General features: G+C 42.2%; 1 protein-coding gene across 2 annotated transcripts in view; it reads right to left on the bottom strand.

The window, feature by feature from the left end:
- LOC126277988 (intraflagellar transport protein 56) overlaps positions 1-23,013 on the bottom strand; it is a 210,222-nt gene that overhangs the window by 99,418 nt on the left and 87,791 nt on the right. For both annotated transcript variants that reach the window (XM_049977654.1, XM_049977653.1), the window contains exons 5-7: positions 21,692-21,884; positions 16,146-16,301; positions 12,934-13,044 (exon numbers count right to left, since the gene is read on the bottom strand). In XM_049977654.1, the coding sequence (XP_049833611.1) occupies positions 12,934-13,044; positions 16,146-16,301; positions 21,692-21,884 (460 nt within the window). The remainder of the gene's footprint in view (positions 1-12,933; positions 13,045-16,145; positions 16,302-21,691; positions 21,885-23,013) is intronic.

The raw sequence follows: 23,013 nt of genomic DNA, 5'->3' as shown, positions 1-23,013 counted from the left end.
ACGGATGTGTGCAGCTGGCCATTGGACAGATGGAGGTCAACGTCTAGGAAAGTGGCATGGGATTTGGAGTAGGACCAGGTGAATCTGATGGAACCAAAGGAGTTGAGGTTGGAGAGGAAATTCTGGAGTTGTTCTTCACTGTGAGTCCAGATCATGAAGATGTCATCAATAAATCTGTACCAAACTTTGGGTTGGCAGGCTTGGGTAACCAAGAAGGCTTCCTCTAAGCGACCCATAAATAGGTTGGCATACGAGGGGGCCATCCTGGTACCCATGGCTGTTCCCTTTAATTGTTGGTATGTCTGGCCTTCAAAAGTGAAGAAGTTGTGGGTAAGGATGAAGCTGGCTAAGGTGACGAGGAAAGAGGTTTTAGGTAGGGTGGCAGGTGATCGGCGTGAAAGGAAGTGCTGCATTGCAGTGAGGCCCTGGATGTGCGGGATATTCGTGTATAGGGAAGTGGCATCAATGGTTACAAGGATGGTTTCCGGGGGTAACAGACTGGGTACGGATTCCAGGCGTTCGAGAAAGTGGTTGGTGTCTTTGATGAAGGATGGGAGACTGCATGTAATGGGTTGAAGGTGTTGATCTACGTAGGCAGAGATACGTTCTGTGGGGGCTTGGTAACCAGCTACAATGGGGCGGCCAGGATGTTTGGGTTTGTGAATTTTAGGAAGTAGGTAGAAGGTAGGAGTGCGAGGTGTCGGTGGGGTGAGGAGTTTGATGGAGTCAGGTGAAAGGTTTTGTAGGAGGCCTAAGGTTCTGAGGATTCCTTGAAGCTCCGCCTGGACATCAGGAATGGGATTACCTTGGCAAACTTTGTATTTAGAGTTGTCTGAAAGCTGACGCAGTCCCTCAGCCACATACTCCCAACGATCAAGTACCACGGTCGTGGAACCCTTGTCAGCCGGAAGAATGATGATGGATCGGTCAGCTTTCAGATCACGGATAGCCTGGGCTTCGGCTGTGGTGATGTTGGGAGTAGGATTAAGGTTTTTCAAGAAAGATTGAGAGGCAAGGCTGGAAGTGAGAAATTCCTGGAAGGTTTGGAGAGGGTGATTTTGAGGAAGAGGAGGTGGGTCCCGCTGTGATGGAGGACGGAACTGTTGCAGGCAGGGTTCAATTTGGATAGTGTCCTGGGGAGTTGGATCATTAGGAGTGGGATCAGGATTATTTTTCTTCGTGGCAAAGTGATATTTCCAGCAGAGACTACGAGTGTAGGACAGTAAATCTTTGACAAGGGCAGTTTGGTTGAACCTGGGAGTGGGGCTGAAGGTGAGGCCTTTGGATAGGACAGAGGTTTCGGATTGGGAGAGGGGTTTGGAGGAAAGGTTAACTACTGAATTGGGGTGTTGTGGTTCCAGATTGTGTTGACTAGAATTTTGAGGTGTTGGGGGGAGTGGAGCTGGAAGTGGGAGATTGAGTAGATGGGAGAGACTGGGTCTGTGTGCAATGAGAGGAGGTTGAGGTTTGTTGGAAAGGTTGTGGAGGGTGAGTGAGTTGCCTTTCCGGAGGTGAGAAACCAGGAGATTTGATAGTTTTTTGAGGTGGAGGGTGGCATGTTGTTCTAATTTGCGGTTGGCCTGTAGGAGGATGCTATGTACAGGTGGTGTGGATGTGGGAGAGGAAAGATTGAGGACTTTGAGTTGGGATAGGTGTTGACGGGTGTGTTCATTGGCCGAGTCGATGTATAGGTGAAGGATTAGGCGGGTGAGGGCTATGGATTGTGCTGTTTGGAACTGGTATAAGGACTGATGGAAAGAAGGATTGCAGCCAGAGATGGGAACTTTAAGTGTGAGGCCTTTGGGAGTAATGCCAAATGTCAGACAAGCCTGAGTAAATAAAATATGGGAGCGTAATCTGGCTAGGGTGAAGGCATGTTTGCGGAGGGAATGTAAATAAAATTTAATGGGGTCGTTGTAGGGATGTTGTGAGGTTGACATGGTATTAGAAGGTGGAAAGGGTAATATGAGGTTAAAGTGAAAGTAAATAGAAATTTATACAGGGAGAGATAAAGGTGTGAAAAAAGTCGAAAAAGTGTTGGTTTGAAATGAGCTATGTTGATCCTGTGCTGAACTTAGGTTGGTGAACAACAATGGGTGCAAAGGTTGGGTAGTTATGTTGTCTCCAGATCACGTTAAAGGGTGGGGAAATTCAAGAAAATTTCGAAAAAAAATTTTCGAAAAAAGTTTCGAAAAAATAATTTCCGAAAAATAAAATTCGAAAAAATTTTCGAATAAAATCTCGAAAAATGTGTATGTAAATGTATTCAAAGGACTGGTTATGTACTGGCAGGTTATGAGAATGAGGCTAACAATTGTTTGATGAAGAAATAATAACGTGTAAACCTGTGGGAAGCTGCTAAGAAATGATCGGTTATGTGGGAAAAACGGAAATGGAAATAAAACGAAAGTTGTTGGAAATAACTGAGATGGTTGTGTAATGGGTGAAAGAAACTGAAGCTGTGAAATAGTATTCACGAGTTTACACGAAATGTTTGTAAACTTAGAACAGTGCATTTTATAGCAGCGGTTATATTGAAAGCGTTGAAAATTTTAGGTTATGGTCTGGAAGTAAATTACGTATTATTGAGTATAATTAGGCAGGAGAAAATGTATGGTAGATTACAGAAAAAGGGAAGATGAATACAAAGTGAAACTACTTGTACAAACGAAAAGAGAAACTAAGACGATAGAGAAGATTTCGAAATGCAACAGAGACAATAACAAACGTAATTGTTGGGTTCAAATTAATGATGATGTAAATAAAATAGAAAGAAACTTCCACATGGGAAAAATATATTAAAAACAAAGATTCCAAGACTTACCAAGCGGGAAAGCGCCGGCAGACAGCCACAATGAACAAAACACACAAACAGACACACACAGAATTACTAGCTTTCGCAACCGATGGTTGCTTCTTCAGGAAGGAGAGGGAAAGACGAAGGGATGTGGGTTTTAAGGGAGAGGGTAAGGAGTCATTCCAATCCCGGGAGCGGAAAGACTTCCCTTAGGGGAAAAAAAGGACAGGTGTACACTCGCACACCCACCCACCCACACACACACACACACACACACACACACAAACACACACATATCCATCCGCACATACACAGACACAAGCAGACATATTTAAAGGCAAAGAGTAAGGGCACAGATGTCAGTCGAGGCGGAAGTACAGAGGCAAAGAAGTTGTTGAAAGACAGGTGAGGTATGAGCGGCGGCAACTTGAAATTAGCGGAGGTTGAGGCCTGGTGGATATCGAGAAGAGAGGATATACTGAAGGGCGAGTTCCCATCTCCGGAGTTCGGACAGGTTGGTGTTGGTGGGAAGTATCCACATAACTCGGACGGTGTAACACTGTGCCAAGATGTGCTGGCCGTGCATCAAGGCATGTTTAGCCACAGGGTGATCCTCATTACCAACAAACACTGTCTGCCTGTGTCCATTCATGCAAATGCACAGTTTGTTGCTGGTCATTCCCACATAGAAAGCGTCACAGTGCAGGCAGGTCAGTTGGTAAATCACGTGGGTGCTTTCACACGTGGCTCTCCCTTTGATCGTGTACACCTTCCGGGTTACAGGACTGGAGTAGGTGGTGGTAGGAGGGTGCATAGGACAGGTTTTACACCGGGGGCGGTTGCAAGGGTAGGAGCCAGAGGGTAGGGAAGGTGGTTTGGGGACTTCATAGGGATGAACCAAGAGGTTACGAAGGTTAGGTGGACGGCAGAAAGACACTCTTGGTGGAGTGGGGAGGATTTCATGAAGGATGGATCTCATTTCGGGGCAGGATTTTAGGAAGTCATATCCCTGTTGGAGAGCCACATTCAAGGTCTGATCCAGTCCCGGGAAGTATTCTGTCACAAGTGGGGCACTTTTGGGGTTCTTCTGTGAGAGGTTCTGGGTTTGAGGGGATGAGGAAGTGGCTCTGGTTATCTGCTTCTGTACCGGGTTGGGAGGGTAGTTGCGGGATGCGAAAGCTGTTTTCAGGTTGTTGGTGTAATGGTTGAGGGATTCAGGACTGGAGCAGATTTGTTTGCCACGAAGGCCTAGGCTGCAGGGAAGGGACCGTTTGATATGGAATGGGTGGCAGCTGTCATAATGGAGGTACTGTTGCTTGTTGGTGGGTTTGATGTGGACGGATGTGTGCAGCTGGCCATTGGGCAGATGGAGGTCAACATCTAGGAAAGTGGCATGGGATTTGGAGTAGGACCAGGTGAATCTGATGGAACCAAAGGAGTTGAGGTTGGAGAGGAAATTCTGGAGTTGTTCTTCACTGTGAGTCCAGATCATGAAGGTGTCATCAATAAATCTGTACCAAACTTTGGGTTGGCAGGCTTGGGTAACCAAGAAGGCTTCCTCTAAGCGACCCATAAATAGGTTGGCATACGAGGGGGCCATCCTGGTACCCATGGCTGTTCCCTTTAATTGTTGGTATGTCTGGCCTTCAAAAGTGAAGAAGTTGTGGGTCAGGATGAAGCTGGCTAAGGTGACGAGGAAAGAGGTTTTAGGTAGGGTGGCAGGTGATCGGCGTGAAAGGAAGTGCTCCATTGCAGTGAGGCCCTGGACGTGCGGGATATTTGTGTATAGGGAAGTGGCATCAATGGTTACCAGGATGGTTTCTGGGGGTAACAGACTGGGTACGGATTCCAGGCGTTCGAGAAAGTGGTTGGTGTCTTTGATGAAGGATGGGAGACTGCATGTAATGGGTTGAAGGTGTTGATCTACGTAGGCAGAGATACGTTCTGTGGGGGCTTGGTAACCAGCTACAATGGGGCGGCCAGGATGTTTGGGTTTGTGAATTTTAGGAAGTAGGTAGAAGGTAGGAGTGCGAGGTGACGGTGGGGTGAGGAGTTTGATGGAGTCAGGTGAAAGGTTTTGTAGGGGGCCTAAGGTTCTGAGGATTCCTTGAAGCTCCGCCTGGACATCAGGAATGGGATTACTTCGGCAAACTTTGTACGTAGAGTTGTCTGAAAGCTGACGCAGTCCCTCAGCCACATACTCCCGACGATCAAGTACCACAGTCGTGGAACCCTTGTCAGCCGGAAGAATGATGATGGATCGGTCAGCTTTCAGATCACGGATAGCCTGGTATTCGGCTGTGGTGATGTTGGGAGTAGGATTAAGGTTTTTCAAGAAAGACTGAGAGGCAAGGCTGGAAGTGAGAAATTCCTGGAAGGTTTGGAGAGGGTGATTTTGAGGAAGAGGAGGTGGGTCCCGCTGTGATGGAGGACGGAACTGTTGCAGGCAGGGTTCAATTTGGATAGTGTCTTGGGGAGTTGGATCATTAGGAGTGGGATCAGGATTGTTTTTCTTCGTGGCAAAGTGATATTTCCAGCAGAGACTACGAGTGTAGGACAGTAAATCCTTGACAAGGGCAGTTTGGTTGAACCTGGGAGTGGGGCTGAAGGTGAGGCCTTTGGATAGGACAGAGGTTTCGGATTGGGAGAGGGGTTTGGAGGAAAGGTTAACTACTGAATTGGGGTGTTGTGGTTCCAGATTGTGTTGACTAGAATTTTGAGGTGTTGGGGGGAGTGGAGCTGGAAGTGGGAGATTGAGTAGATGGGAGAGACTGGGTCTGTGTGCAATGAGAGGAGGTTGAGGTTTGTTGGAAAGGTTGTGGAGGGTGAGTGAGTTGCCTTTCCGGAGGTGGGAAACCAGGAGATTGGATAGTTTTTTGAGGTGGAGGATGGCATGTTGTTCTAATTTGCGGTTGGCCTGTAGGAGGATGCTATGTACAGCCGGTGTGGATGCGGGAGAGGAAAGATTGAGGACTTTGATTTGGGATAGGAGTTGACGGGTGTGTTCATTGGCCGAGTCTATGTATAGGTGAAGGATTAGGCGGGTGAGGGCTATGGATTGTGCTGTTTGGAACTGGTATAAGGACTGATGGAAAGAAGGATTGCAGCCAGAGATGGGAACTTTAAGTGTGAGGCCTTTGGGAGTAATACCAAATGTCAGACAAGCCTGAGTAAATAAAATATGGGAGCGTAATCTGGCTAGGGTGAAGGCATGTTTGCGGAGGGAATGTAAATAAAATTTAATGGGGTCGTTGTAGGGATGTTGTGAGGTTGACATGGTATTGGTAGGTGGAAAGGGTAATATGAGGTTAAAGTGAAAGTAAAGAGAGATTTATATAGGGAGAGATAAAGGTGTGAAAAAAGTCGAAAAAGTGTTGGTTTGAGATGAGCTATGTTGATTATGTGCTGAACTTAGGTTGGTGAACAACAATGGGTGCAAAGGTTTTCCCTCTCCTTCCTTCCTTCCTGACGAAGCAACTGCCAGTTGCGAAAGCTCGTAATTTTGTTGTGTGTGTGTTTGTGTGTTTTGTTCATGTGCCTGTCTGCCGGCGCTTTCCCGCTTGGTAAGTCTTGGAATCTTTATTTTTAATATATTTTTCCCATGTGGAAGTTTCTTTCTGTTTTATTTACATCGTCATTAATTTGAACCCAACAATTACGTTTGTTATTGTCTCTGTTGCATTTCGAAATCTTCTCTATCGTCTTACTTTCTCTTTTCGTTTGTACAAGAAGTTCCACTTTGTATTCATCTTCCATTTTTCCGTAATCTACCATACATTTTATCCTGCTTAATTATACTCAATAATACGTAATTTACTTCCAAACCATAACCTAAAATTTTCAACGCTTTCAACATAACCGCTGCTATAAAATCCATTGTTCCAAATTTACAAACATTTCGTGTAAACTCGTGAATACTATTTCACAGCTTCAGCTCCTTTCACCCATTACACAACCATCTCAGTTTTTTTCCAACAACTTTCGTTTTATTTCCATTCCCGTTTTTTCCCACAAAACCGATCATTTTCTAGCAGCTTCCCACAGGTTTACACGTTATTATTTCTTCATCAAACAATTGTTAGCCTCATTATCATAACCTGCCAGTACATAACCAGTCCTTTGAATACATTCACACACATATTCTTCGAGATTTTATTCAAAAATTTTTTTCGAATTTTATTTTTTCGCAAATTATTTTTTCGAAACTTTTTTCGAAAAAATTTTTTTGTCGAAATTTTCTTGAATTTCTCGAAAATTTCCTTGAATTTCCCCACCCTTTAACGTGATCTGGAGACAACATAACTACCCAACCTTTGCACCCATTGTTGTTCACCAACCTAAGTTCAGCACATGATCAACATAGCTCATCTCAAACCAACACTTTTTCGACTTTTTTCACACCTTTATCTCTCCCTATATAAATCTCTCTTTACTTTCACTTTAACCTCATATTACCCTTTCCACCTACCAATACTATGTCAACCTCACAACATCCCTACAACGACCCCATTAAATTTTATTTACATTCCCTCCGCAAACATGCCTTCACCCTAGCCAGATTACGCTCCCATATTTTATTTACTCAGGCTTGTCTGACATTTGGCATTACTCCCAAAGGCCTCACACTTAAAGTTCCCATCTCTGGCTGCAATCCTTCTTTCCATCAGTCCTTATACCAGTTCCAAACAGCACAATCCATAGCCCTCACCCGCCTAATCCTTCACCTATACATAGACTCGGCCAATGAACACACCCGTCAACTCCTATCCCAAATCAAAGTCCTCAATCTTTCCTCTCCCGCATCCACACCGGCTGTACATAGCATCCTCCTACAGGCCAACCGCAAATTAGAACAACATGCCATCCTCCACCTCAAAAAACTATCCAATCTCCTGGTTTCCCACCTCCGGAAAGGCAACTCACTCACCCTCCACAACCTTTCCAACAAACCTCAACCTCCTCTCATTGCAAACAGACCCAGTCTCTCCCATCTACTCAATCTCCCACTTCCAGCTCCACTCCCCCCAACACCTCAAAATTCTAGTCAACACAATCTGGAACCACAACACCCCAATTCAGTAGTTAACCTTTCCTCCAAACCCCTCTCCCAATCCGAAACCTCTGTCCTATCCAAAGGCCTCACCTTCAGCCCCACTCCCAGGTTCAACCAAACTGCCCTTGTCAAGGATTTACTGTCCTACACTCGTAGTCTCTGCTGGAAATATCACTTTGCCACGAAGAAAAACAATCCTGATCCCACTCCTAATGATCCAACTCCCCAAGACACTATCCAAATTGAACCCTGCCTGCAACAGTTCCGTCCTCCATCACAGCGGGACCCACCTCCTCTTCCTCAAAATCACCCTCTCCAAACCTTCCAGGAATTTCTCACTTCCAGCCTTGCCTCTCAGTCTTTCTTGAAAAACCTTAATCCTACTCCCAACATCACCACAGCCGAATACCAGGCTATCCGTGATCTGAAAGCTGACCGATCCATCATCATTCTTCCGGCTGACAAGGGTTCCACGACTGTGGTACTTGATCGTCGGGAGTATGTGGCTGAGGGACTGCGTCAGCTTTCAGACAACTCTACGTACAAAGTTTGCCGAAGTAATCCCATTCCTGATGTCCAGGCGGAGCTTCAAGGAATCCTCAGAACCTTAGGCCCCCTACAAAACCTTTCACCTGACTCCATCAAACTCCTCACCCCACCGTCACCTCGCACTCCTACCTTCTACCTACTTCCTAAAATTCACAAACCCAAACATCCTGGCCGCCCCATTGTAGCTGGTTACCAAGCCCCCACAGAACGTATCTCTGCCTACGTAGATCAACACCTTCAACTCATTACATGCAGTCTCCCATCCTTCATCAAAGACACCAACCACTTTCTCGAACGCCTGGAATCCGTACCCAGTCTGTTACCCCCAGAAACCATCCTGGTAACCATTGATGCCACTTCCCTATACACAAATATCCCGCACGTCCAGGGCCTCGCTGCAATGGAGCACTTCCTTTCACGCCGATCACCTGCCACCCTACCTAAAACCTCTTTCCTCGTCACCTTAGCCAGCTTCATCCTGACCCACAACTTCTTCAGTTTTGAAGGCCAGACATACCAACAATTAAAGGGAACAGCCATGGGTACCAGGATGGCCCCCTCGTATGCCAACCTATTTATGGGTCGCTTAGAGGAAGCCTTCTTGGTTACCCAAGCCTGCCAACCCAAAGTTTGGTACAGATTTATTGATGACACCTTCATGATCTGGACTCACAGTGAAGAACAACTCCAGAATTTCCTCTCCAACCTCAACTCCTTTGGTTCCATCAGATTCACCTGGTCCTACTCCAAATCCCATGCCACTTTCCTAGATGTTGACCTCCATCTGTACAATGGCCAGCTGCACACATCCGTCCACATCAAACCCACCAACAAGCAACAGTACCTCCATTATGACAGCTGCCACCCATTCCATATCAAACGGTCCCTTCCCTACAGCCTAGGCCTTCGTGGCAAACGAATCTGCTCCAGTCCTGAATCCCTCGACCATTACACCAACAACCTGAAAACAGCTTTCGCATCCCGCAACTACCCTCCCAACCTGGTACAGAAGCAGATAACCAGAGCCACTTCCTCATCCCCTCAAACCCAGAACCTCTCACAGAAGAACCCCAAAAGTGCCCCACTTGTAACAGAATACTTCCCGGGACTGGATCAGACCTTGAATGTGGCTCTCCAGCAGGGATACGACTTCCTGAAATCCTGCCCCGAAATGAGATCCATCCTTCATGAAATCCTCCCCACTCCACCAAGAGTGTCTTTCCGCCGTCCACCTAACCTTCGTAACCTCTTGGTTCATCCCTATGAAATCCCCAAACCACCTCCCCTACCCTCTGGCTCCTACCCTTGCAACCGCCCCCGGTGTAAAACCTGTCCTATGCACCCTCCCACCACCACCTACTCCAGTCCTGTAACCCGGAAGGTGTACACAATCAAAGGGAGAGCCACATGTGAAAGCACCCACGTGATTTACCAACTGACCTGCCTGCACTGTGACGCTTTCTATGTGGGAATGACCAGCAACAAACTGTCCATTCGCATGAATGGACACAGGCAGACAGTGTTTGTCGGTAATGAGGATCACCCTGTGGCTAAACATGCCTTGATGCACGGCCAGCACATCTTGGCACAGTGTTACACCGTCCGAGTTATGTGGATACTTCCCACCAACACCAACCTATCCGAACTCCGGAGATGGGAACTCGCCCTTCAGTATATCCTCTCTTCTCGATATCCGCCAGGCCTCAACCTCCGCTAATTTCAAGTTGCCGCCGCTCATACCTCACCTGTCTTTCAACAACTTCTTTGCCTCTGTACTTCCGCCTCGACTGACATCTCTGCCCTTAACTCTTTGCCTTTAAATATGTCTGCTTGTGTCTGTGTATGTGCGGATGGATATGTGTGTGTGTGTGCGAGTGTACACCTGTCCTTTTTTTTCCCCTAAGGGAAGTCTTTCCGCTCCCGGGATTGGAATGACTCCTTACCCTCTCCCTTAAAACCCACACCCTTTCATTTTTCCCTCTCCTTCCTTCCTTCCTGACGAAGCAACTGCCAGTTGCGAAAGCTCGTAATTTTGTTGTGTGTGTGTTTGTGTGTTTTGTTCATGTGCCTGTCTGCCGGCGCTTTCCCGCTTGGTAAGTCTTGGAATCTTTATTTTTAATATATTTTTCCCATGTGGAAGTTTCTTTCTGTCTTATATATATATATATATATATATATATATATATATATATATATATATATATATATATATATATTAAAAACAAAGATTCCAAGACTTACCAAGCAGGAAAGCGCCGGCAGACAGGTACATGAACAAAACACACAAACACACACACAGAATTACGAGCTTTCGCAACTGGCAGTTGCTTCGTCAGGAAAGAGGGAAGGAGAGGGAAAAATGAAAGGATGTGGGTTTTAAGGGAGAGGGTAAGGAGTCATTCCAATCCCGGGAGCGGAAAGACTTCCCTTAGGGGAAAAAAAGGACAGGTGTACACTCGCACACCCACCCACCCACACACACACACACACACACACACACACACACACACACACACACACAAACACACACATATCCATCCGCACATACACAGACACAAGCAGACATATTTAAAGGCAAAGAGTAAGGGCACAGATGTCAGTCGAGGCGGAAGTACAGAGGCAAAGAAGTTGTTGAAAGACAGGTGAGGTATGAGCGGCGGCAACTTGAAATTAGCGGAGGTTGAGGCCTGGCAGATATCGAGAAGTGAGGATATATTGAAGGGCGAGTTCCCATCTCCGGAGTTCGGATAGGTTGGTGTTGGTGGGAAGTATCCAGATAACTCGGACAGTGTAACACTGTGCCAAGATGTGCTGGCCGTGCATCACCCTCATATTACCCTTTCCACCTACTAATACTAATACCATGTCAACCTCACAACGTCCCTACAACGACCCCATTAAATTTTATTTACATTCCCTCCGCAAACATGCCTTCACCAATTTTACTGACTTTATTGTATTTGTTTATTTGAACCCCAAGAAATCTTACACTGTTTAAGCAAAAAGATATGGGGCAGACAACAATATGTTAAATACATTTTCACATATTACATTTGCAGCACCAAAGGATGTTTCGTAATGAAAGAATAACCTAAACAACTAAATAGACTAAAATACACAAGAAATATAGCACACATATTGTGCCAAATATGATTGTTGCTATTACACAGAAATGACAAAAACTTAGTGCCTATTTTACTATACTAAAGCAACTTACTACATCACGTTACATAAGAACACAAGCATATTATTTCTTTATAGTTTTATAAAATAGTGACACCTGGAAATTCTGATTTAAGTGGGAGGCAAGAATAAAAAGTAATTATACGGACTGTTTGAGCACTATGTATACAACATTAGGGACTATTTTTTATTTTTTTTATTTTAAATTTTGTGTGGGGGAGGATAAGGTAAAATAGTTCAAGCAAGTTTTTCTTCAAGTACGCATCGACAGAATAAATGTCTCATTAGCAAATCCTGAACTTACTCCCTGAAGGTTGTTGGTTGATTCAGGGGGAGGGGACCAAACAGCGATGTCATCAGTCCCATCTCCCTGAAGGTATTGCATTTCTTTGCAATTGATAGGAGCAGTCTGTCAAAAAGTAGGCTGTTCATACTTCTCACCCCTTTGTGACCTCTGTCCTAACCTTTGGCTTATCAGATGAATGTTTGCCTTTGTTCTCGTTTCATGGCTGTGGTTTTCTCCATTTGATGTGAAGAGATTCTTTCTTTCTTTCTTTTTTTTTCCTCCAAAAGGAAGCTATCTCTAGAATATAAATATAATGAATGGACAATATATTAAGCTCTTTGAAAATAGGTTTGGTGGCAGATCATATTGGTACTCTCTTCATTATTTTTATTATTCTTTTTTGCACGAGAAAAGTTTTTCTGTGAATGACCCCAGAAAGGGATGCCATATGCTATTGCTGAGTGCACAAGCCCAAGATTTTTTGTATATTTATATCACAATATTATCTGAAAATTCTGAAAGCATAGCTGAGACTGGATCATGTTGTCTTCAGTCATCTAAGTGGAAATGTGAACCCATGTAAAGTGGTGGTTCCACTGGAGTGAACTGTCACTTTACACTCTTAAAAACTTTGTATGCTTTACTAGTTCAATTTCTTTACCATCAATCTGCAAGGATTCCATATAGGCAGGATGGTTTCGAGGTTGGTAGAAGAGTACATGATCTGTCTTGTTTATGTTTAACAGTAATTTATTGTAGTGGAGCCATGAGAGGAGTCTTTCAGTTGTGTCATTAATTTTGAGCTTCAATTGCAGAGCTGAGACCAACTGAGAGAACACGTTTTTATCACGTGCAAACTTCATACAGTCTACAGCCACTAAAGTCACAATCAAACTACTCAAAGTTAAATATGTACCATTCCTAAGGAAAAAATATTTAAAATAAAAAAAAGTTAAATGTATAATTCAAGTTGAAACATCATGTAAAGACAATTTTAATTTTTTCATTGAAAATGTATATGGCACTGTATGAGAAAAATAAAATAACAAGTGGAAATAATCTTACAGATCCATTTTCTTGACCGATTGCTGCATACACAACTCCTTTGAGGATGTATTCTGGAGGGACTGATGGTTCCAAATCCTTTATTAGATTGAAAGCCTCTTGTATGTCATCCTAAGAGAAGGTAATCAATATGCGAATCAAAATATATTAGGTTAAATATTGTATCAGTCAAATCAGAGTAAATACATCAACAAAAATAATCAATGTTTGAAAATACCAAAGTGAATATTGGGGTTTTAAGGCTTTGTAGCACTTATTACATTCAACTTACATTTACAAATGGTACATCAAAAGAAAGAGCAACTCAAACAGTTTGTTTCTATACCTGTTAGTATGTTCTAAGGCCTCAGGACTACAGTTTACACGTCAATTTTGCAAATGAAATGTTGATGCATGACAATGGAGATTTTCTGGATCATGTTGTCTTCAGTCATCTAAGTGGAAATGTGAACCCATGTAAAGTGCACATCTGGGGTCAGCAAATACTCATGAGGTGGCACAGCTGCAATGAGACTCCCCTAAATTGAATGTTTTTTTTATGCCATATCCCACGCTTATGGGCCTTACTTTTTGTAGAAGCAACTGTAGGCTATTTCTTCAGTTGAAAGAGGCTGAGCCACAGAACTTTACTTAGCAGCAAGATGGTGTGCCACCTCACTGACATAACTCGGTATACAATTGGTTAAACAATGTTATATGCAACCGCCAGATTGGCCACAAGGGGCCGTAGGACAGAGCTTGTTTCACATGGCCTCCATGTTCACACAATTTGATGCCATGCCATTTTTATCTTTGGGCATTCAGAAAGGGTCATGTGTATGTGTGTCCACTACCTGCTGTTCTACCCAATTAAAGAGAGATGATTGAAACTATTGTTGGAACAATTACTCTGGACACACTGATCAAGGTTTGGGGAGGAATCACCAATCAGCTCTATCTGTGCCATGTAACAAATAATGCTCACTTGAACACTGGTAAGAAAAACTGTTTGAGGTGCTCTTTCATTTGATGTTTTATTATTTGTAATTACAAGTTGAATCTAATAAATGATACAGAGACTTAACCTGATATTAATTTTGAAAAACCCAGTCTAAAATGGACATATAAAAAAATGTACTCACCAAGTAGCGGCAGGAGAAAACACTTAACAGATGTGGAACACTCATTTCCACATCTTTTATGTGTGTTCTCCTAGTGCCACTTGGTGAGTAAATTAAAAGTATCTAAATTGTATAAGAATACTAAATGCATATTTAAGATAAATTTTACTCATCAAAACAATAAAAATATGGAGAGGCTGATAATATAACAAATAAGTGGGACCATTAAAGTTTTTAGAGGCCATGTTCCTTTTGCAGAAAGAGGTGGTGAGTAAGAGTCTGATAATACGAAAGGACATATGTCTGTCACATGCAACTCAAATCAAAAGAAATGTATCTTGGTTAGGACAGCAAGAAATATTAAAAGAACTTTTTTAGTACAGTCATAAGTAGCTAAGAGGCTCATCAATTCAGAGATTTTGTCTGCAGTCAATAAGCGACTAAGATTACGAGGTCCCATTTGACTAGGAACAGAGATGCAGGGTGTTTGAGGACAATTACTTTCTCTCACATTTTATCTACTATATTTAGACAATATTGGCCACGTTATGATTTGCCTTAACCAAAACAGTAACAATCTCCATTCTACTCCCTGAACTTCGTCAATACAGGTGACAAAAGTCAAGAGATAGTGATATGCACATATACAGATGATGGTAGTATCGCATACACAAGGTATAAAAGGACAGTGCATTGGCCGAGCTGTCATTTGTACTCACGTGATTCACATGAAAGTCTTTCCAATGTGGTTATAGCTGCATTACAGGAATTATCAGACTCTGAATGTAAAATTGTAGTTGGAACTAGATGTGTGGGACATTTTATTTTGAAAATCAATGGGGAATTCAATATTCTCAGATCCACAGTGTCAAGAGTGTGCTGAGAATACCAAATTTCTGGCATTACCTCTCACCATGGACAATGCAGAGGCCAATCGCCTTCTGGTAACGACCGAGAGCAGTGATGTTTGCATAGATTATCAGTGTTAACAGACGAGCAATACTGGATGAAATGACTGCAGAAATCAATGTGGGTTGTATGACAAACATATCTGTTAGGACACGACACTGAAATTTGGCATTACTTGGCTACGGCAGAAGATGAGCAATGCGAATGTCTTTGCTAACAGCATGACATCAGCTGCAGTGCCTCTCCTCAGCTCGTGACAATACTGGTTGAACCACACACAACTGGAAAACCATAGCCTGGTAAGATACGTCCTGATTTCAGTTGGTAAGAGCTGATGGAAGAGTTCAAGTGTGGCACAGACTCTGCAAAGCCTTGGACCAAGTTGCCAGGAAGCCACAGTGCAAGCTGGTGGTGTTCCATAATGGTGTAGGTTCTGTTTACACAGACTGGGTACTCTGGTCCAAGTGAAGCGATTATTGACTGGAAATGTGTATGTTCAGCTACTCAAAGACCACTTGCACTCATTCATGGACTTCATGTTCCAAAATAAATGGGATTATCCCATGACTTTTGTCACCTCAGTGTATTCTGGCCTTGCTCCCCGTATGAACACATTTATCTACTAACAACTATTTTCCACTTTTCTGTCTTTATTCTCCCAAATAAGCTTACAATTTTTTATTCTTATTTTTTCCTGCTGTAACATTTCTTTTTAATGTATTCTTTCAATTGTAATTAATAAGGAAATCATCTCTTTTATACCTCTTCATTTCACTGATCTCTGTGAATGACCTAAGTGAAAATAATTTGATTGTAGTCATTAAGGACCCATTGTTTCTTATGATCTCTGTTCAAAACTCACTCTTCACAATGTACTGCATATTAGTAAGTTGTTCAACAGCTAAGTCTAATCTGATTTTTTATTATTCAATTCCTCTCCTGTATTTTGTAACTTTCTCATGAATCACTGTGTGAAACAATTCACTGGTTCTCCCTCAGATTTTCAAAGAGGAATTCTTCCACTCTCGTTGAGATTCAAATTGAGAGGTCTTCATATGTCAAAAGCATCTTTTTATGAATTCTGTCCTATAGATCAGACTGTTTTCTTGCAGATACTATACTGCGCAGGAATGTTTTCTTTTTACGCTTCTTCAGTTTGCAAGAAGTACAAAGTTTATTTATACAACCATGTATAGCACGTACCTGCTTTAGGTAGTATATGACTAGATTGAGACGTGCTTCTGGAATAACATCAACAAGAGGAGGAAGAACTTGCAGAGCTCCCTCGCCGCCCCGGAAAACAACCAGGTTATGTCGTATGAGATCATGTCCAAAGCTGAATGTTGATGAACTCTGGTCCTAAAATCATATGAAATAACATAATATTATAACCTTCACCTTACAGCAAAAGCAAGCTTGAGAACACAGTAAGTTATATTGTCTCGGTACTTTTTTGTACTGGTTGAAACTTTGACATGTGACATTTATACACAGTTCCATTATGAGAAAATAAATGATTGGATAGTTGCACATCAATATGACTGCTTTCTGATTAAGATGATGCTTCTCATTAAACAAGTGTTTGCATTGTTAATTCCTTCGCCATGTTTTATGGATCTCATTATGAAATAATATGGAGTGACTCAACACGTTGTAATGTACCATATCACTTGAATGAAGTGATGTGTTGCTCAACGTCTACCAAATTGATGAAGGATGATCATCACATTGAAAGTATTTGTTTTTATTAGTTAACTAACATAGAATCACAGACTGTTTAGAAGTTTATAATTGTCTGTGCTTGCACTTGGGTACAGATGGGCTCTGTGCACCTGCAAGGTGAGATGATAGCAGTTTTGCTATGCTTCGCAGTACTTTCTGGTTTGGGGGTTTATTCAATGCTGCAGAGTTCCGGCTTGGATGTTTGAGGCACACCATGGAACTGTGCATGTTATGACAATGGGAGTGATGTCACTGAGAAAAAAAAATGCTTGTTTTATCATAGTGGGCTAGGAGAACTGTCGTTAATGTTAAAAAGAATGCATGTAATATTAGAGCACATGTTTGAATACATATCTTTATGAAGTTTTCTTTTTGGAAACGAAGGAGCAATGTGTTTCAAACAGAATGATCTGATTTTGGATGGTAATAATTATGAAACAGGGACATGTTGGCAAGGAAATGTGTGTTGACTGAATAGGTGTGGCCTAGAGTTTCATAAAATTGCTATTAGATGTCAGTCAATGCATCTTCTCAGTTTTCAGTCATTCATAAGTAAGGTGGCTTATGCTCAACAAAGCCATTTTGTGTGCTGCAGTTTGCAAAGAGTGAGGCAATGATCTTGGTCAGTTTGTATCTGCAGTGACAAGCAGTTCCTCTCAAAATATACCGAGGGTCTCACTGAAGCCTTCATTGACCGTAATTATCCTTCCAACCTTGTACAAAAACAAATATCCCATGCCTTATCTTTCCAGTCTCCCACCAACTCCCAAAGTCCCACCGTCTGGCCACAGAGGAGCATTCCCCTCATAACTCAGTACCACCCAGGAGTGGAGCAACTGAATTACACTCTCCACCAGGGTTTCGGTTGCTTCTTGTCATGCCCTGAAATGATAAATTTCCTGCCCACTATCCTTCCCCACCCTCCCACAGTGGTATTCCGCCATCCACCGAACCCACACAGTATGCTTGTCCATCCTGCTCCCAATCCCTTACCTCATGGCTCATACCCCCGTAATAGACCTAGATGCAAGACCTGTCCCATACATCCTTTCACCACCACCTACTCCAGTCCAGTGACTTACATCACCCATCCCATCAAAGGCAGTGCAACCTGTGAAATCAGTCACGTGATCTACAAGCTAAGCTGCAACCACTGTGCTGCATTCTATGTAGGCATGACAAGCAACAAGCTGTCTGTCTGCATGAATGGGCACCGACAAACTGTGGCCAAGAAACAAGTGGCCCACCATGTTGCTGAACATGCAGCCAAACATGATATCTTTCATTTCAATGACTGCTTCACAGCCTGTGCCATATGGATCCTTCCCACCAACACCAGCTTTTATGAATTACACAGGAGGGAACTTTCCCTGCAATACATCCTACGTTCCCATAACCCTCCTGGTCTCAACCTTTGTTATTCACTGTCCTCACACATCCAGTTCCTTCGCTGTTCCCATTCCAACAGAACACAGCCATAATCCAACCATCACACCCACACCCAGTTTTTCAATCTTTTTATTTCTCTTCTTTTCCACTACCCCCGCCCCCCCCCCCCCCCCCCCCTGCCAAACCTCTCCCCTGCCCTTCCCTTCGACTAATGTGCATCACTTCACTGTGCACCATCCCCACCATACTCCCCCTCCCCACTCCAGCCTCTCCTCCTTACCCCCACCCAATCACATGTACTGGTGCTGCCACTCGCAGTGTGGTATCAGTTGTCTGAGACTACAGTCGTGTGTGAGAGTTTCATTTGCGTGTGTGTGTGTGTGTGTGTGTGTGTCTTTGTTGAAGAAGACCTTAATGGCTGAAAGCTTTAATTGTGAGAGTCTTTTTGTTGTGCCTATCTGCGACTCAGCATCTCCACTATATGGTGAGTAGCAGCTTTCCTTTTCATAATATTGTTACATTCCGTCCTGAATTTTTCATTGTTTCATTTGTGGTGAAAATTCATGAACATCATGCAGAATCCTGTTGAAGAAACAGGGTGTTCTAACCACTGCCTCACAGTATATTTACTTCTTAATTAAATTTGTTGAGAATATTTGTCTCTGTTTCCAACCAGTAACTCAATGCATAGTATCAGTACTGGGAATAAGAACAGTCTACATAAAGACCTAAAATACTTACCTTCGTCCAAAAATAACAATATTCAGGAACACACATTTTCAATAAATTGCTAGCAATCATTAAAAACTTGGTTTCAGATAAAGCACAGCTGAAACAGAGTTTGAAGGACTTTTTAATGGGCAATTCCTGCTCTATAGATGAATATCTTAATAAGGACAGTTAGACTAGCTTAAATAAAAATGTCTGTTAGATTTCAGTTTTGACAGCACTGGGTCACAACAGTCAAGATTAGGTATTTTGTGTATAATAAGTTTTTTATTATTATTAAAATACTGTAAAAAGGAAAGTTGCTACTCACCATATAGTGGAGATGATGAGTCGCAGATAGGCACAACAAAAAGACTTTCACAAAGGCATTTTTTGTTGTGCCTCTCTGCGAGTCAGCATCTCCTCTATATGGTGAGTAGCAACTTTTCACAGTATTGTTATATTCCATCCTCTATTTTCCATTGATTTTATTATTATTATTTGATTCTGACAGCCTACTGACTCTGTAAATATTAGTATTTCCAGCTTAATGTAATGTATTCGCCTATCTTGACAATCTCCTGACAAATGATCAGGGAAGTGAGTATTATATTTTTTGTGTTATACTTTCTGACATATTCCACACCCATGAGAATCATTTCATTTTTTGGTCTATGGCATGAAGACTGAATCTCCTCTAATCACTAACCACATGTCTTCACTTCATGGGATACTGTGGAGGCATTTGGAACTTAATGCAGGACAATGACACAAAGACTGCTGATCAGGAACTATTCTGCACCAGTTTTCTTCCCCTTGCCGGCCAAATACTGGTAATGGAAATTTTCCATCACCAGGATTCGAATTGTCTTACCTTTGAGTTGAGAACCACCACAAAGTTGTGAATACGCAACATGGACTATGAGGTGGGTTATAATAAACAATGACTTTTCTGGGAGTAATGAGACACATGTTGTATAAAGCCGTTAAAGATACAAAGAAAATAAAGGAGACTGGAGATGATGGATAGTACTTCAGTAGAAATAGTTCAAGCTAGAGGAAAAGTAATATGAAAGAAACTTACAACATTGTTTACAGAATGTCTGGAGAGGAAACAGTTACCCAAAACTGGAACAATGCTGTGAATATTCTACTTTGTGAGAAAGTAGACAGACAAGTTATGTAAAACTACAAACCTATCAGTCTCCTCTTCCTACTGTACAAGAAATTCATTAAAAGTACCACAAACTGCTTAGTGAAAATCACCAATCACAGGCACAAGTTGGATGCAGAAGTGGACACAATACAATGGATTACTTGCATGGGGGATGTTGTAAAACAGAACAGTGACTATGAAGAGTATGAATTACCAAATGCAGCAGAATCTGACTGAGTTGCAGAAAAAACTGAACTAATATCCCTTGTACATAAAGCATTGATTCAAACATGTTACTGCACTGAAGAATATTTACATAAACACTACTGATTCCGTCTGACTTCATCATGATAGAGAAAAGTTCAGAACTGGAAGAAGCTATGCAAGGAGATTCCATACACCTAAAACTATAGTTAACAGTTCTACAAGATCTTTACAGATCAGGGAACAGGGAAAATGAAAAGGAATATGTGTTAATCAAAACTATGTGAACCAACTTCATTAAGAATTTTTGTACCATAGGTGTTTAATAGAGATAAATATCAACAGCCAGCCTAATGGTCTAGGGATAAAACAAGTGCCTGGAAACTGATAGGTTGTGGGATTAAATCCTGGAAAGACCATAGAATATTTAAGTCTGCCTAACATAGCTTGTGCCTCTCAATGATGTGAAGATTAGCCAGAAATGATATATGGTTCAGATTCCAAATTAAATTTTAAGTCTTCTTGCACTGATTACACTACTGGGGAAGGACATGGATGCACATGTCTCCAAAGTACCAATTGCAAGACTCCAACCAGGTCATTGTACCATACAGAATTATCATTATTAACAGTCAATAGAAAAGATTAATATCACAGGTTTGAAAGAAAGTTCAACACCTTTGCTCTTTCTTTAGTGGAATTACACACATTCACACATAGAGCCACACACATCCAAACGTACATGCACATTACCGTGGCAAGACGGATGGTTGATTATTGATAACAGTTGCCTGGGCAAAAAGGGTGGGGAGGGGTGGGTAAGGACACACAAGGCGAGGATGGGCTAGAAAGATAATGGGAGGCAGGTATTACCACAGATGACTCAGCAGCTGCACAACAAACAAAAGGATTTCACAGGGTAGAGCATATTAAGAGGTAGGGAGAGTGAAGGAGAGGAAGGTGGAGGTGAGGAGGGAGATAGGGAGGGAAGAGAGAAAGTGAGAGGAGTGGAAAAGGGGGAAGAGAAGGAAAGCAGGTAGGGAAGGAACCCTCTCTCCCTCCTTCTATCCTTCCCTGCATCCTTCCCCTCTCCCCTTCCTTTTCTGGCTCTTTCTACCTTCCTCTCTTTTCCTCCCCTCTCCCTCTCCCTCTCCCTCTTCCTGTTCCCCTCTTCCTCTCCATACCTCTTTCATGTTTTACTTTCTAACTGCTTTTGCCTTCTTATGCAGCCACTGAGACATTGGTGGAAAGACTTGCGTCACACTATCCCACTACCCCCTCATGAGTCCTTCCCTAACTCCTTGCCACTTCCACTGGTCCATGCAATTGTTACTGATAATGAACAGTCAGTCTCACCATGGTCATGGGTGTGTGTGTGTGTGTGTGTGTGTGTGTGTGTGTGTGTGTGTGTGTGTGTGTGTGTGTGTGTGTGTGCAAACGTTTGTTACACCCATTACAACCGAGATAAATTATTTACTAATTTCATTATCCGTACAAGAAATGCGGCTCACAAACTTACATGTTTTATTGTACCTCAGTTACATATAAGGAAGTATAAAACAGTATTTACCATAAGTGATTTCAATTCTGATTCTGCTGCCTTGCCATTGTACAGGCGGAAATGATTACATGCTTTTAGGTTTATAGCAATTGCGGAATCTGGATAATTTTGCAGATAAATAGTAAGAACTTCTTGTGACATATCATAATAATCCAGCTTGTAATAGCAAAGAGATATATACACATTCAGTGCCAAGTACTCCCTGAGAAAGAGAAAATGTTATAAATACTGCATGTTATTTACTAAAATGTACTGTATAGCTTATGAAAAACATCACTCCAATAGTGAAATCAAATTTTTCTAAGTTACATCACCCTCATTTGAAAAACTGCTCAACATTGGGGTAATTATTTCTCAAGATAAAAAAACGAATTATGAAGATAAAAGATGGGAAATGCAAGGAATATGAAACACAGAGTAAAACCCACACAGAAATTTTAACATACAATCTGAGACAAAAGAAAGCATCTACTTCTATCTCAAAAAGTGTTAATTTTCCATTTTGACCAATTTTGCATTAGAGAATCTTAATGTATTCATAGACAAAAAGGGGAAAATAAGAGAAATGAAAGTTTCCTAAACAGATATACAACAACAATAAAAAAATATTTGCTGAAAGTTAAGTTTGCAAAATAGAAATTATGATTCTGTATAACATAACATAAAAAATATGTCGGATGGTTCAGAGCATAGGTACAACATGGCTAAGCTTTTCACTGCATAGAATGTTATCATCTGCTGAATAAGCTCAGCTGAAAATCATCGAAGTCCATGGGCAAACACATTATTACTACTGGTCATACTATGACTGGTATTCAATCTGACTTCAATGTTTCACATAACAAACAGAAAGGCTTCCAAATTAATGTATCGGAAAAAAAACTGAAATCTATATTTAACTGAAAAATAATTGTAATATCTCCTTCAATGGAGAAGATGAATTTCATCATCAGTACAAACATTGAATTTTTAAAGACTTGCTATAACAGACAGCATTGTCTGCAGATGATGAAATCTGCACAGCCCACTGATACTAACTCAAGCTGGTGGCTCCCAGTGCACTGAAAACTGGTGGACTGCCTTCACCACTGCCCTTTCTATGGCTACTATATGCTGATTGAATGCCTGTACAGTGGGACATCTGCTGACGTCACCATCGACAGCCGCCACCTGCTCATTATATCTAGTTTCATCTACATACATACTCCGCAGTGCATCACGGAGGGTGCCACATACCACTACTAGTTATTTCCTTTCCTGTCCCACTACAAATAGAGTGAGGGAAAAATGACTATCTAACAGTCCCCGTACAAGCCCTAATTTCTCACATC

The sequence above is a fragment of the Schistocerca gregaria genome, chromosome 6, assembly GCF_023897955.1.
Source record: "Schistocerca gregaria isolate iqSchGreg1 chromosome 6, iqSchGreg1.2, whole genome shotgun sequence".
NCBI lineage: Eukaryota > Metazoa > Arthropoda > Insecta > Orthoptera > Acrididae > Schistocerca > Schistocerca gregaria.
This window is presented reverse-complemented; position numbering and strand designations above follow the sequence as displayed.